Source organism: Monomorium pharaonis, chromosome 5, assembly GCF_013373865.1.
Source record: "Monomorium pharaonis isolate MP-MQ-018 chromosome 5, ASM1337386v2, whole genome shotgun sequence".
NCBI classification, from domain to species: Eukaryota; Metazoa; Arthropoda; class Insecta; order Hymenoptera; family Formicidae; genus Monomorium; species Monomorium pharaonis.
Window position 1 is genome coordinate 12,584,040 of NC_050471.1, and position 16,582 is coordinate 12,600,621.

The window sequence follows — 16,582 nt, forward strand, 5'->3', positions numbered from 1 at the left end:
TCGCGTCACACTCAATAACTGCCTCTTCTGCGTATATTTTTATATTAAAACATAAAAATGGATTAATCTTAATTATATAATACGCAACGTATTACACGATATAAAGCATAAATGCATATATATAACAAAAGTAGCATATATATACGTATGTGCCTACGTACATTTTCATTGTTACAAATGCGAATATAAATTAATATGAAGCAAAATATTTTTTAACATTTAAAACTGCAAATACAATATAACAAAATATATAATATCAAGAGAAAAATATAAAACATAAACTGCAATAACTATTTGCATAATTATATTATTTACACTATATGCACGTAGCACGCTCTGATAATAAAGATAATATAAGTATATAAGTATATAATTTAATTTAATTTGAAGTTTGAAAATACATTTATACGAATGTATATATACATTTTGCATGCGACACAGACAAATAACTTTAATATCAGTGTTGATAAAGGGACCGGTTGTTTTCGCGCAAGCGCATCACGTGAGGCTTCAATAAAATATCCATTAGTAATAGGAAGGAGATCTTTGATTGTACATCTTTCATTCATGCTTTATATCGTGTAATACGTTGCGTATTATATAATTAAGATTAATCCATTTTTATGTTTTAATATAAAAATATACGCAGAAGAGGCAGTTATTGAGTGTGACGTGACTAAAGAAATAACGCAACACTACTTCTAGCGCGGCACCTATAGTGCGAGATTACTGTTTCGTTTTGCTAATAATTGAGAATGATGGAACCCATATGTTATTATATATGGGTGGATTCGGCTTTTAATGCTCTTTAATTTTTGTCGTTACAAAATTTTTTAAATGTTGAAAAAAAGGGGTGGGGGGTGGGATAAATTAAAAAATTTGAAATTTTTAAAAAATATAAATATACTATTGTAAAGAGTATAAAATACCATAAAACTTTTGTATAAAACATTTTTTCATAAACCTTATATTTTCAAAGATATTCGCAAAAAACGAAAAAATGCGTTTTTTTCGAGGGGTGGTTTTAACCCCTAAACGTCGAGATACGCAGATAAAAAAAAATATGGGTCTAATATTTTCTTATGTTCTACAACATATCCAAAGCTCATTAAAATCGGTGAGGGACAGTTCTGTCCGTTCCCTTGTAAGATGTGAAGCAGCAGGGTATCGCGAGATTCCGCCTCTGACGAGGGCGTCACCGAAGGCGTGCAATGCACCAAAAGTTTCCGAGATGACGGCTAGGAATGCATTAATATCTTTCGCGGACTTAGATCTAATCGGCTTCAGATTCGTTAGCCGGTCAAGATGCGCGCTCACAAGAGACCGCTTATTCTCGAATCGAGCCATTAGCGTGTCCCATGCGATAGGAAAATTGTCACCCGAGACGGTTAAATTGATTACGAATTTCAGCGCTTCGCCCAACAGGGAAGTTTTTAAGTAATGCATTTTCTCCACGTCCGACAACTCGGCATTATTTCGGATACGCGAAGTGAATAGGTCTCGAAAGGAACTTCATTCCTGTAAATGGCCCGAAAAGTTTGGCAATGATATTTTAGGGAGTGCACCGAGCCGGTGGATAACTAGCGGGTTGTTAGCGACCGAGGCGCCGGAACGCTCGCTCGGGACCGATCCGTCCACGTCGCCGCGCTTAGCTAATAATCTGGATCGAGCCTCAATGTAAAATTTTCGACAGCGGTCCAACATGCGTGTTTTGATATACAGATGCTCGTAGAAACCAGCGATCGTCGAACCCGCGCGGCAGAAATCCACATGATCATCCTGAAATTTCTCCCAACTCTGCTCAAGAAGTTCTAATCGAGTGCTAATAGACTGACGGATCACCGAAGACGCGATATCATCGTAATCAATTTCCAACGTATTCTCAATAAATTTGAAGCGAGTCTGCTGAAGAAAGAACGTCGAAATCCGACATAATTACTTCTGGTTCGCCCCCTACGCAGATTCGGTTTGAAGGACCAAAAATTATGTTATGAATTCTGTCGGATTAATGAACTCAGAGGGGGGAGGGGTACAGTCAAGAGGCAACCGTAATCAGTACGAACTCAAATAGAGAGAAAGAGTCGGAAGGACTTTATTACGGACACCTAACGTTACACGACAATGCAAGCGTCACGCGAAGACGCAGGTTCAATGACAATAAAACGCAGGCTTAAGGAGCGAGTTAATCCGCCGTCGAAATTCGTGAGCAGAGCAGGGGAGGTAGCGTCTTCTTTTTATCCTCCGCCGAGCTGGCACCCTCGGGTTCCACGAGCAGGACTTCGAATTTACGTGTCGGTACTTATCCGTGATCTCCGATACCTTCGTTGACACCGTTCAGGCGAGGCTGCCGACGTCCCGTCGGAATAAGGGAGTGCTGACCGGTGACCGTGGGTCGTGCTGCCATCCGCGTCGTTCACGAGGGGGCCCCCTTTCGTGTGCCGAAGCGACGCCGTCGTCCTTTGAAGATGACCTCTTTCCGTCCGCCGTTGGCAAATACAGTCGTTGTCTTAAATGTGACGCGCACGTCGCTCGCCGACGTCGCGCTTGTCAGCCGCAGTTTGACACCCTGCTGCGAGGGTATTGAGCACGGCGAAAACCCAGGTGCCTGAAGGCGTTGGTCCAAAGGCGAAACCAGGTGCCCGAAGGTGACGGCTCGAAGGCGAAACCAGATGACCGAAGGCGTCGGCCCGAAGGCGAAACCAGATGCCCGAAGGCAAAACCAGGTTAACCCCTTGTGGGTCGCGACAACCTCGCGCAAAACTATACAATGCAAGCACTGCCTCACGATCGAGAAACGTATTCAATCCGAAACCTTTGTTTCGGCGAGTGCGACCGCGATCATCGGAAAGGTACAGCGGCACGATCCAAACTGAAGGCGCGTACAAGAAAAGTCGCGAGAAAAACGTCACGACTGATAGCAGCCAATCCGGAGAACGCGACGCGCCTCGTACCCCCTCTCCCGTCCTTCCTCTCTCAGACGAAGGCCCGCGACAGCCGACCACCACTCTTTCTCGACTCTCTACCTCCTTAGCCCATTTCCCGAACAGTGACTATGGTATTTTATCTGTGTGTATATGCGACTCTATGGTATTCTGTCTAAGTACGTATATAATTCTATGTGTAAACCTATCTACGTGTAGGTGCAGTTCAGTGATATTCTATCTACGTGTGCATGCATGTCTATCGTATTCTATCTACGTGGGCATGTAACCCAATGGTATTCTATTTATGTGCGTATGTATTGTATATACAAATGTATGCGACTCTATGGTATTTTATCTGTGTGTATATGCGATTCTATGATGTTCTATCTGTGTATATAATACCGTTTAAACCTATCTACATGTGTATGTAGTTCAATGATATCCTATCTATATGTGTATGCACCTCTATCATATTCTATCTGCGTCGGCATGTAACTTAATGGCATTCTATCTACGTGGACATGTAACTCAATGATATTTTATCTACGCGCATACGTAATTGTATATACAAATGTATGCGACTCTATAGTATTTTATCCGTGTGTATATGCGATTCTATTGTATTCTATTTATGTATATAATTTATTTTATGTTACGAGCCGTTCCTCCGCCACCGATAAGGCATATAGATACGAGGCCGTTACCCTCCTACCTCGTGTAGTCCCCTCCGCTTATCTCTGTCTTCCCGCACATCTCCGCTTCTCTTGTCACCTAACGGGGGCTATAAAAGCCCTCCGCTGGTGATAAGAAAGCAGATCTCTCCGGTCTAGCGTACTGAGCCGACCGATCCATCTCAGCGTACTGAACTGAGACTCCTAGTGCACGCACTGAGTACCGACTTAACCTCGCACCCGGTTTCCTTTGCTAGCGCGCACTGAGCGCTTCCTTGCGCCACGCAGTGAGTGGCAGACCACCGCCCCGCTCGTTATCCGGATCCCGATACGCGCACTGAGCTACCGATCCCGACCGCACACGGGGACCCCGCACTGAGGAGAAACCGCCGACGCGGAGGATCATCCACGCGGGATGATTCTCGCCGACAACAACAGCTGATCGCCGTGGCTGTCAAGCCGAGCTCCGCGCCGCATCGCGCAGTCGTGCACCGCCGCGACCAATCATAGCGCCGCATCGACCGACTCGGCGAATGGAAGCACCGCACCGCACCGCGCAGCCGCGACCGTAACACCGCAGCCAATCCGACTACCGCCGCGACCGATACGAGCGCCGCCTCGCACCGCAGCACCGAAATTATACCGCCACGAGCGCCGTAGTCGTCAAGACTGGCCGCTACCGCCGATCGACGCACCGACCGACCGATACACGGGCCGTACGCCCGCCACAGCCAATCCGGCACCGAAACTCTACGCGCACATGCGCACCGCGACACACATCGCCACAACGAATCACCCGCGCCTCGCATAGCGAGATCTTAGATATAAGTTGTATATAGTAGAATAGGGACTCTGTAAATATTAGATAGCATTACTGAATAAATCATAGTTGTTAATCGCATATCGCTTGCCTCCGTCATTCACTTGACCAGCTCACCGTTTGAACCCTGAATTGCCCGCGACTATCCGTAGCCAATAATATTCGAAAATTCACATTTTTACAACTATGTAAGTTACAACTATGTAAGTAGTTATTCTATGCAGGTTCTACGCTCGGGTGCTGGAAGGGTACCGCGGGGGGAAGGCAAATCAAATGGGTAATGAGGGGGGAAAAGGAGTGGGGGGCCGTATAGAAATTTTGACGAGAAATTTGTACGCGGTGGCAACCGGGTGCTCCAAGGGGGATCGAAGGGGGAATGTAAATCAGGGGAAAAACGAGGGGGGTATAGGAGAGGGGGATTTTGTGCCGGGTGAAAAGGGTGTCTGCTGGTGAAACTATACGGTTTGAGGTGCACGGGGGTACGGTTTCAGGCGCATACAGGAAGCGCTTTTGCTGGTGAAACCGTACGATTTGAGGCGCGCACAGGAAGCGCTTTTGCTGGTGAAACCGTACGGTTGGAGGCGTACGGGGAAATTCATGGGGAACGCGATGAGACGAGTTATTGCGCGCTTTTTAGTTTTTTGGCGCTTTTACTCGCGCCGTCGTTTTGTAATTGGTCGTTCTATCGACTTCCCCGCGGCGTGAATTATTTTTTATATTTGTGCGTATACGTATAATAGTTAAGCGCATAAACATAGAGCGATCTATTTTTTTCGACGATGCGTAAGCCGAGCAGAAAGACGCTTCCTACGAGATACCGTACGGATTCAGGCGCGGCGAGCGGTTCATCTTGTCGTCGCCGTCCGTTTTGCGCCTTTACTCGGCAAATTCTAATTGGTCGAGCCCGTCGAGGCGCACGGGGAAATCCATGGGGAAACGTCTTTTGTGCGTGTTCGTATACGTATAATAAATAAGCATATAGAGCGATCTATTTTTCGACGATGCGTAAGCACAGCGAAAAAATGCTTTTGACGAGAGACCGTACGGATTCAGGCGCGACGAGCGATTTATCTCGCTGTTTTTCCTTTTGCGCCTTTACTCGGCAAATTATAATTGGTCGAGCCCGTGACCTATCTTTCTCGGAATGTGCGCAATATAGTTTTGTCATTTAATAATAATATTTCTATCGATCAGCATTTTCGTTTTAATCGAGTATATAAGAGCGCGTCGTTAGACGTTGTGTCGTAAAAGAATCTATCCAGCGTGCGATGGTGAACGGAACGTTTTTCTGCATTTCATTTTTTGTTGCATGGAGAAACGATTTTCGGTGGAAATTGAAAACGAGGAGGTTCTTTATTGCGACGAGTCAATGTCATCTACCTCAACCGCAAGCGAGGAGCGTAATCGTTGGCTCGTGAAGAAGGAGGATAAGCGATGGAATTTGGGGACATATCATCTAAGAAGAGAGATTGAAAATGTATTTGCGCGAGAGGACTTGTGGATAAAGATGATAATGGCCGTGAGTGATCGTGGAAGGGAATATCTGTTTAGTATACCAACGAGTTTTCGTTACAAGACGCTTATTTCATCACGGATCGGATCGATCCTATATATATCGAAGCGAGCAGGCGTGTCAACGGGTGGAATTTAAAGTACCGATAACGAGGGTTCTACTATGTGGATCTCTAGATAAGAATCATGAGTGATATTGTTGAAAATATGTCTACCGACGCGGTAGTCGATTTGTCTTGGTTGAACACACTTGTCGAGAACGCAGGCGATGTCGACGAGGAGGTCGATCGCTTGTGGGTGGACGATCTTTTTACAAACGCGGCCAATATCGTTGACGAGGAGAGTTATCTGTCGTGGGAGCGTCAATGCGAGGGATGTTCTAGCGCGTTGAGAGAGAAATGTCAACGTCGTCCCGTGAAAACTGGAAGGGTAAATTCTCTCGTGTCTCGTATTTTGAGTTTAGAGAGAATAAGGAACGAGTTACGATATCGTTTTGCCTGTGTTGGTGCTGGCCTTGGCGAGAGATCAGGATTGATTTGGTCAGAAATTGAGACCGCTTTTGATAAACGTGTGTTAACGGGCGCAGTGATTAATTCACGTTATATCGAACCAAGTGAATTTCTAATGGACTCGAGAGACATGGTGATTGAGAAGGTGCACGAACAGTTGGATAGATATTCATGTTTGAAAGTTAATACTGTGTTTAACGGGAAATTCGTTGCCAAAGATAAGAGCGCTGTTAAAAGTATTACAACCGCGAATAAACAGCTGTTCGGTTTGATCGATTTGCGTGAGTGGTACGAAAGATTTGTGATTGGTGCTATTCTTACGTTACTGGAGAAGTTTCAGGAGTGCGATAGCGGATGGGCGCTATTGCGTATAATGAATTTGAACGTTAATATCAATAAATGTGATCCCATGCAGGCGGGATGCTGGTGCGATAACCGTCATTTGTAAAACGTAAGAAAGCGGTGGTGAACGTGCGGTCGAACGATAACGCGTGTTTCGCGTGGGCTGTTATCACCGCGATGTATCCCGTTGAGGAGAATAAAGAAAGAAGCAGTTCGTATCCTGATTATCGAACGTATTTAAAGTTCGATGGAATAGAATTTCCGGTTACCTTGCGAGATATTACTAAATTTGAACGTTTGAACAATATATCCGTAAATGTGTTTATGTTTAAGGAACGTGATAAAAAAAAGATTGTTCCTCTACGCCTTACGGCTAACAAGAGAAACGTTCACGTAAATCTGTTTTATATATTGGATCCACGACATAACCATATAGTGGGTCATTATGTTTGGATAAGCCAGCTTTCGCGATTGGTCTCGAACGAAATAACAAGACTAAAACCAAAAAGTTCATATGCGATTGGTAGGTGCATTAATATTTTTTTGTAGATTTTTCTAATAAGTAACAGCTAATTGTAATTTCAGATATCTGCATTATTTTTATTCGACCGAGAAATTATTCGAGCATACCGATTGCGAAAAGATGAACGAGCAATTGTTCTTCCCGAAGAAGAGGATAAATCGCTTTCGTTTCGCAACTATGATCGAAAGGAGCGACTACCGTACGTGGTATATGCAGATTTGGAGTATCTTTTGGAAAAGAAGGACGAGGGGGAAAGTTTTATGACAACGGAAAATGGATTTGGTTATCAACATCACAGAGCAGCGTTTAGCGTCGGTTATTATGTCAAGTCCACGTTAAACGATGAATCATCGTCATCGATGTATATGTCGCATCGCGGTCAAGACTGTGTTTCGTGGTTTGCGAAAGAACTGAATTCTCTAGCGCATCGCGCGAAAGATATTCTTGGCACGGTTGCGTCTATGACGGACTTGACGAGGGAGGAGATGCGTAGTTTCTCGGACGCGAAGTTTTGTCACATATGCGGAAAAATATTCCTGGCGACGGACCTGCGTGTGCGCGATCATTGTCATATTACTGGACGGTACAGGGGTGCGGCGCATTCGTATTGTAATTTAAATTATCATAATTCCTTTATGATTCCGGTGTTTTTACACAATTTATCTGGTTACGACGCACATTTTATAATTAAAGAAATCGCTAATGAATACGAGGGCAGAGTTGAGTTATTACCATTAAACAAAGAGACATATATTTCGTTCACGAAGAATGTTAGTTCTACGAGAGAAAAAAAATGGCATAATTGCGTAAAATTGCGATTCGTAGATTCTTATAAATTTCTAAATGAAAGTCTCGGTAAATTGGTGTCGTACCTAGATAGAGGTGACCTACGAATAACGCGATCAATGTTTTTTGATTTGAGTGACGAAGATTTTGAACTGCTCACACGTAAAGGTGTGTTTTCGTACGAGTACGTTGACAGCGTCGATAGGTTGCACGAGACGGAGTTACCGTCGCGGGAGGCTTTTTATAGTTCGTTAACACGAGAAGAGGTGTCCGACGATGATCACAAGCATGCTGTTAACGTTTGGCAGCGTTTTAACATTAAAAATCTAGGTGAATACAGCGATCTGTATTTGAAAACGGACGTGCTACTCTTAGCGGATGTCTTTGAAAAGTTTCATGACAATAGCATAGAAAGTTACGGTTTGGATCCCGCTCATTATTACACGATACCCGGCTATACGTGGGACGCGATGTTGAAATATACGGGTGTTCGTTTTGAACTCCTGATCGATATCGATATGGTATTGTTTGTGGAGCGTAATGTGCGCGGCGATTTTAGTCAGTGTTCGAATAGATACGCGCGTGCGAATAACAGATACCTACCGTATTACGATTCGTCGCAACCGTCGTTGTTTCTTATGTATTATGACGTAAATAATCTGTATGGTTGGGCGATGTGCCAACCGTTACCGTACTCGTGTTTTCAGTGGCTCGACGACATTGCTAATTTTGACGGTGTCCGCGGATTCTTATTTCGGTTATATTTTGGAGGTAGATCTCGCGTATTCACACGAGCTGCACGACGCTCACGCGGATCTTCCTTTTTATCCCGCGCGCACCACGCCTCCCGATAAGCGGAACGTCAAACTTTTGGCCACGTTTTACGATAAGTCGCATTACGTGATACATTATCGCAATTTACAACACTGCCTGCGACACGGATTGCGCGTAACGACGATTCATCGCGTATTACGATTCGCACAATTTCCATGGCTTCGCGGATACGTAGAATTGAATACGAGATTTAAGATTGGTGCGAAAAACGAGTTCGAAAGAAATATGTATAAGCTAATGAATAACGCGGTATTTGAAAAGACCATGGAAAATGTGCGCGATCGTGTGGATGTGCGTCTTGTGACGAGTTGGGAGAGTAGGCACGGAGCGGAGACGTTAATTGCCAAACCGAACTTTCATAGTAGAAGCATTTTCGCTGAGGGTCTGAATTGCGTCGCTTAGAGGTGACTCTAAATAAACCGTTGTACGTTGGTATGACTATTTTAGAAATAGCTAAAACGCGCTTATACGAATTTCATTATGATTATTATGTTGCCTCTGTATCGGGACAAGTGTAAAGTCATGTACACGGATACGGATAGTTTGATATATTTTATCGAATGTTACGATGTGTACGAAGATATGAAACGTTATATCGATAGATTTGGTACGAGCAACTATTCGGAGAATAATCCGTACGCTATGCCGTTGGTGAATAAGAGTGTACCGGGTTTGATAAAGGACAAGAATTGCGGCGCTATTATGACGGAATTTGTAGGTTTGAGGGCGAAGATGTACGCCACGTGAGTTTTTGGGGGGAGGAACACGAAGAAAATTAAGGGCGTGAAGAAAAACGTGGTGGAGAGAACGATAACGTTCAATGATTTTACGCGATGTCTACGAAACGATATAGAAATGACGCGTCGTCAGTCGAGTGTACGATCCAGGCTGCACGAGGTATACACGTTCTCCGAAATGAAAATCGCTCTTAGTCCTTACGACGACAAGCGGTACATCTTGTCCGAATCGACGGAAACTCTTCCGTGGGGACAGGGTGTCTCAATAATACATACATACTGTGACGTGGTAGCTCAGCTGCCACGGGTAGCAGCGTTCCTCCCCCGTCACAGGCTGCGAATTCGCGCTGTACGGGGAAAATAGGCGAGAGGCGAGAGGGGATCTCCATGGGGAACCGCGACGGGCCTAACGAGCGTCTTATTAATGTTACATATTTTTGATTTCTTTGCGCGGCGACCGCCTCTCGATGGAATTCGGCGAGAGAGCGAGAGAGGAGGAGAATGAGCGACGGCGATGCGGGGAAGGAGGAAGGACGCCACCGGTGCCCGGGAGAGACGAGCACGCGGCCCGCACGGGAACTCGGCGTGGCCCTGGGAAAGCCAGGAGCCGGAAGCAGCGGTGCCCGCCAACACCACGGCGGTACATCTCGGAGGGCTGTGGAGAAGCCCGGATGGGACCAAACGCGTCGAGGGAGGCGGCAAGTCCTCTCGCGAGGAACGGAGGTCTCCGCGGGCGCTGCCCCGGCGCGGGAAGTGGCCCAGCGGGAGAAAGAAAATTTTGCGGGGGCCTGCGAGGCCCCCGGAAGGATTATGGCGCGCACGTCCCTGCGTACGCAGGACTGCGTGCCTTGCAGCAATTGGGTCGCGGCGCGGAAACAATGCGCATGACTGAACGGGGGGTCGCGGCGTCGATCCGGGATCGACCGCGATCCACCCCGCTTTTGCGTGCGAGCGGTCCAGCCGTTAAGTTGCGTGTCGTGTCCCTGGTGAATTATCGGTGTGGCTTGTGCGAGGCCTCAACCAGGGCAAAGGGACGAGCCTGGAGACGAGGGAGGACGTCGCCAGGACCTTATCGGTGAGGTGGCCTACCCGGATAATTCAGTGTGAGCGGTTGCTGGCCGGCGAGGTGTCCCCGGGCCCGTTCTGCATCCGTTTTTGGTGTTGGTGCGTGATTCGCGTGGGCCGCAGGGCGGTCATACGTTCGCGTAAGTAATTGGGGATTTATCGGATGCAAGCGGGCGGGACGCCAACGCGCCGAGCCACGGGGAGGACGGTTGTGAGGACGCTCGGGTTCCGTCGGAGATTCCCCTCGACCGTGTGCGCCGCAAAGCCCTCGCGCGAGCGAGTATCGCGTCGTGAGTAGCGGGTGGACGGGACTTCCGGTTTCGCGACGGGGTAAAGTGCGGCAGCAGCCGGCGATTGCTTTGTGACCCTCGTGAGCCACGCGGTCGGGATCTATAGTTGCCGGGAGTGTCGGCACCTATAGTGCGAACGCCCGAAATTCATTGTGCGCGGGAGATTCCACCGCCCGTCCTTGTCGGCCGCGTGCCTACCGCGGGAGCTTCCCGCGTATCGTTCGCGTTTCTTTTTGGTCTAATTCGCGCCGCGGCGCCGCATTGTCGGAGCGCCGCATGCCGCGTCCCGTGAGATTATTGTTTCTATCTGACATTTATTTCTAATAAAGATCGTTATTTGTTGAGCTCGGAGTCTAGCTTTTTTTTTGGCCGTCCACCAGTTCGTGTTTCCGCCGCCGCCTGCTCCCTTACGATCTGCCCCGCCCCTCTACCGTTAGGCAGAGCTGGTCGAGATTGTCGCGCGAGGATCGAGGACACCTTGGCGTAACGATTTTCGCGAATTGACGCGTCGTCGAGCGCGTCTGGCGCCCAACAATTCTCGTGATAACGTGTGGCCGAGATTCGAGCGCGACAAGCACGGCACCGGTTACCCTATCGGTCTCGCTGCTTTTTGCTTGCGGCTTTCCCGGTCAGGAAAAGTCGTAACAATACATACATTGAAATAGTATTATATATTTGAATATATATTGTGTAATACATGATTATAATAAACGTAATTACACTACGTCTGATTTTTTAATCCACGAAGTATGCGATTTATTCATTCCTAACCACTTCACATAAACCTCGTCGCCCTTTTTGCGTCGCACTTTTTCAATTAGATAAACGTCGGGTTTAGCGACTCGCTGTAACTCTTGCTCGTAGAATCCTCCAGCTATCGGTTCACCACGATAATCCTTAAGAAGGTAGGTCACTGGATTTGTTTGTTGTATACGCGAAATACTTCGGTGTTCCAATTTGGTGTATAATCTTTCAAAAATCGTTTTAAATTTGCTGACGCGCACGGGCTCGCCGATCTTGAATCTCGCCGGGGCGACGATCTTCGTGTGACTGTATACCGTAGATAAGAGCCTCTCGGCGACGCTCGGTGTTACGTTCGCTGGCTGCGTGCCGATCGTTCGATATCTTCGATGATTGTAGGACGACACTAGTTTTTGGTAGCGCGTCGATCTATCTATAAGATTCGTTGAGCGTGAACATTTTCCACATATCGTTTTTCAGCGTGCGATTTAATCTCTCCACTACGGACGCTTTCATTACCGAATACGTCGAATAATGATTCACGCGATACTTGTCGAGAATTTGACGCACATTAGCGTTGTAAAACTCCTTTTCCTCGTCCGTTTGTAAATTTTTTGGATGTCGCGCGTTTTCGCAAAATATCTTTGATAGCGCCAAGGCAACTTCTTTTCCGTTCTTGGATTTGAGCGGCAACGCCCACGCGTATTTGCTCAAAACGTCGATAACCGTCAAAATGTAATTAAGTCCTTTGTTGTCTCGCGCGTAGGGATCTCAGCCACGTCGGCCTGCCATAGGTCGTCGTATCCGCGTACCACTACTCGTTGTCGTGGAAAGTTTTTACGGGCTGGTGCATGTAGTTCGTTCACGAGTCTTCGTTTGTTGGCGCTCATTATCTTAATTATAACAGATTACGAAGGTTCTGCAATTGTTTATGATTTTTATGTTTGTTGTGAATATCAGCCTCCAACGTCGTAATCAAATCTTTCACAATGTTCCGCAAACCGCGTAGGTTTTCTCCCTGCGTGTTGGTCTTTGTTCTCAAATCCAATAGATCTTTCAGGCTACTGTCGATCGTGTTTTTCAAATTCTGTATAATCTGTGTTTCATATTTCGTGTCGAGATCGTTTAATTTTTTTTTATACGTTGTCGGTAATTCTTGCAATTCCTTTTCTAATTTTTCAACTTTCTGTGAAAACGCATCTCCCGATTCTCGTATTTTATTTTCATACTTTACGTTGAGATCGTTTACCTTTACCTCGAGCGTTTCATGCAATTTCTGCAACTTATCGTCGTGTCCTCTCACGTTTTTATCGATTAATTCCTTTAATTTACGTAACTCGTTTTGAAAGGTTTCTAAGCTTAATCTGTTAGAGATAATTTGAGCGAGGCTTCTGTCGAATAAACTTTGTAAGTCCTGTATCCTTTTCCCAAGCGAGTCCAACGTCGAGCTATTATTCTCAGTGGTTTCTTTTAATTCTCGTATGTCGTTGATCGTTTTTTGTAGATTGAGATCGACGTAGCTTTTATTCGTCGCGTCTGCGTTGTCAATAGGAAATTCCAATCGTTGTATCTTACGTTTGTTCGCGTCGTAATTATCCCCGTTCAAACGCAATGCGTTATTGTGCACGTAGCGCCTCAAAGATTCAATCGACGAACGCGTAGCGAATGTCTCGTTGTCGCGTCTCCCCATCAGAGACATGCCGAATTTATTCACGGACATCACCACGTCGTCGTCGTCGTAGTCGTGCGCGAACTGTACTGTTACCGCGACCGACGATTCAATTTATAATTAGTCCTGCTTCGCGTAGTTCCTCGATTATCGACAGGATTTCGTTGTCGTGAGCGTTGTTGCCGGCGCGACGAGAAGCGTCGAGTAATCGAAGACGATCGACTAATTTGTTAGGATCGTCCCAGTGAACGTAATTAACTCGATTGTCGGTTACTCTCATGCCGGATGGAACGTTGAGTACACCAGCACCCGTCGTCGTCGTCGTCGTCCTCGTCCTCGTCCTCGTCCTCCTCCTCTTCCTCCTCCTCCTCCTTCTTCTCCTTCTCCTCCTCCTCCTCCTCCTCCTCCTCCTCCTCCTCCTCCTCCTCCTCCTCCTCCTCCTCCTCCTCCTCTTATCGCCGCGTATAAACGGTCCGATAATTGCGGTGTACTTGTAGCCCTTGTTGCCCATGGCATACTCGCGCTACGACGCGTCTATGAGCGTTCGTCGTTAGCAGTATACTCTTGTACGTTTTTAAATCATTTTTCGTTTAGATAGCGTCATTGGGAATTCTCTTGAAGATCAATTCGTATAAGCTAGGTGTACCGACGTATCTTGTATCACCTATTATAATCGCGTCTTCTCTTCCTACATCGAATTGTTTGTCACCAAGTTTAGTACCCTCCTTGGTGATGTATACCCTGTATACGTAATCATTTTTAGTTCTACTCTCTCCACTGAGAAGATCATCCACATACTTTTGTCCCAACGGTCCCAATTTACTGTGCAGGGACTCGCGACCGTACGGCGTTTGCAGAGTCTCTCAACCGAGGTTTCGAGCGAGGAAGCTGGCGCGTTCTCCGTTTCGTATGCACGCTGTTCCTCGCGCGGGAATAACGTCACTTTTCCTATCGGCGTGGAAGCGATCGTGGGTGAAGCTATCGCGGGCAAGGCCAATGTTTCGTCCAATCGTCATTTTCTTTTAGGCAGGTGATTTCTTCGTCGGGACTGCCTCCTCGAAGACGTCATTATCGTAGGTGTCACTTTCCTCGCGTTCTCTTTTACCGATAGTATCGTTCGACGATTTGGCGGTATGCTTGGCTATACGCTTCAACGGTTCGACGATCGGTTTGAAGCGTTTCTCCAGAGAGATTTCCTCCTTCAGCTTTCCGGTTTTCAATGCTCGATGCTTTTTACAAATCGTCGCGCGCGTCTTGGCGATTTCCCTCGCTGTTCTCTCACGTTCAATGTTACTCATTGCTCTGATCGTTTCACCACACCACGAAGTCGTTAAATCCTCGTCTGTATCTACCGTTTCTCAACGCACTGTCCTTATCGATTACCACGAAACCGTACTTTCGCTGCCAACACTCGACACAATGCGCAAAAATCCTCGTACGACATGTCGGTGTTCACGTCATCGTTGTGCACATGCCTCAGGTTGGTGTCGTCCTGTCGAAACAAAACCAAGAGGTTTGCGTTGTCCCGTATCAGGTGTTTCGGTATCTTGGCGTACGTCTGACAGAGATAAAAACAATCGACGTTCGAATGTCGACCCATGGAAAAATACTCTCTGATTGTATTCTGGTTGTCGCAAGCTACGTCATCGGACACGAATATCGAGTCGGGAAGCGCCTACATGCGCGGTACGACGTCGTGATTATCGCAGAACGCGTGATAACCGATCTCGTCTCACATCGGCTCGAAAAGTCGCGCGAAATATTGATATTTCGATTGTTGCAGAGATTTCGAGTAGACGTACACGTTTTCGAAGCGTAAACCGTGCGGACTCTCCAGTAAACTTATTAATAGATTTGTCTTACCGCAGTTCGACGGACCGCAGATGATGCAACGTATCGCGTCCGGTAACAGTGAACCGTGTCTCCGCGTTCCGGTCGCGTTCGACGCGGCGGTTTTGCGATCGAGATCGGAAATTCTTATCGTCGGCGATTGTCACACGAATTTCATTTCTACGCGTATGCGCGCTTGCGCGCAAATTCACGCTATTTATACGCGATCGATTTTTTTGTTCGCGCAGTCGTAACAATGTTTCTAATACTATCGGACAAGCGTGATATTCTCGAGTGGTCCGCCGAAGAGCTATCATTCATTCCGAAGACAATTCTGTTACGATATTTCGACGAGTACATCGAGATACTGTCTGACAAATTGCCCGAACACCTGAGAGCCGATCCCGAAGTGCGAAGTTGCCGCAGATGTTTGGAGCATTCCCAGATAGCACATGGACGTCCATCGAACGTCCGTTTGTGGACATTGGAACGTCCGATGGACGTCCATTAATAATCCGCTGGACGTTCGATGAACGTCCATTCGAGGTACATTTTCAACTTCGCCGGACGTCCATAGAATGTCCATGCTGGACCTCGAATGGACGTTCATCGAACGTACAGCGGATTATTAATGGACGTTTATCGGACGTTCAAATGTCTACCAACGGGAATTTGATGGACGTCCAGTAAACATCCGACGGGCATTAATTGGACATGTATCGTACATCGTATAATTATCGTCTATTTTGTGAGCGTGTATAAAAATAAAATTTTGTATCACTTTAAAACGATCTGTATTTTATTAATATAATAAAACAATTAATACGTTTTATTAATAAAATATATTGTTAATATAATACTATATATTATACAAAACATTGTTAGAAAATTTTTTTATTAGGTATTTTACTAATTAATATAATAACTACTAACTTAAATAACAAACAAACTAAATCAAATAGGAGCTGAAACATAAAACTTTTACTTATTAATAATAAACTCCAAAAATGCGAACAAACTTATAAACGAAATAGGAACTGAAATATAAAAAATAGGCCTAAAATATCTTATAAATTTAAATCTTCTGGTTGTCTTTGAATATTTAATTTCTTTTGTTCCGCATCACACCTCTCTTTTGCCCTTTTTAACTATTTTTGAATCCCTTTTTCAATATCCTTTTTAGTGAAGGTAACGTTAACCTTTTCGCTTGCAGCTATACCAAAAATCGGCATATATGTAGCTACTTAACCATTTAAAATAGCACAGTTTTAAGGTTCCTGATTAATTGCTGCAGTATGTCGAATCGTGATGTCAGAAACGAGAAATGAT

At 45.9% G+C, this 16,582-nt stretch overlaps 1 protein-coding gene across 1 annotated transcript; it reads left to right on the top strand.

Annotated features, from left to right (window-relative positions):
• Positions 1-6,955: 6,955 nt before the first annotated feature.
• On the top strand, positions 6,956-9,323 carry LOC118645605. Its single transcript, XM_036287022.1, has 3 exons — positions 6,956-7,171; positions 7,364-8,727; positions 8,795-9,323. Exons 1-3 carry the CDS (start codon positions 6,956-6,958, stop codon positions 9,321-9,323), a joined length of 2,109 nt encoding a protein of 702 aa, XP_036142915.1.
• The last annotated feature ends 7,259 nt before the right edge of the window (positions 9,324-16,582 follow it).

Coding starts and splice junctions, on each gene's coding strand:
- LOC118645605 (XM_036287022.1), top strand. CDS start 6,956: ATGTATCCCGTTGAGGAGAATAAAGAAAGAAGCAGTTCGTATCCTGAT. Junction 7,172..7,363: donor CTAACAAGAGAAACGTTCAC/GTAAATCTGTTT, acceptor TTGTAATTTCAG/ATATCTGCATTATTTTTATT. Junction 8,728..8,794: donor CAACCGTCGTTGTTTCTTAT/GTATTATGACGT, acceptor TCGTGTTTTCAG/TGGCTCGACGACATTGCTAA.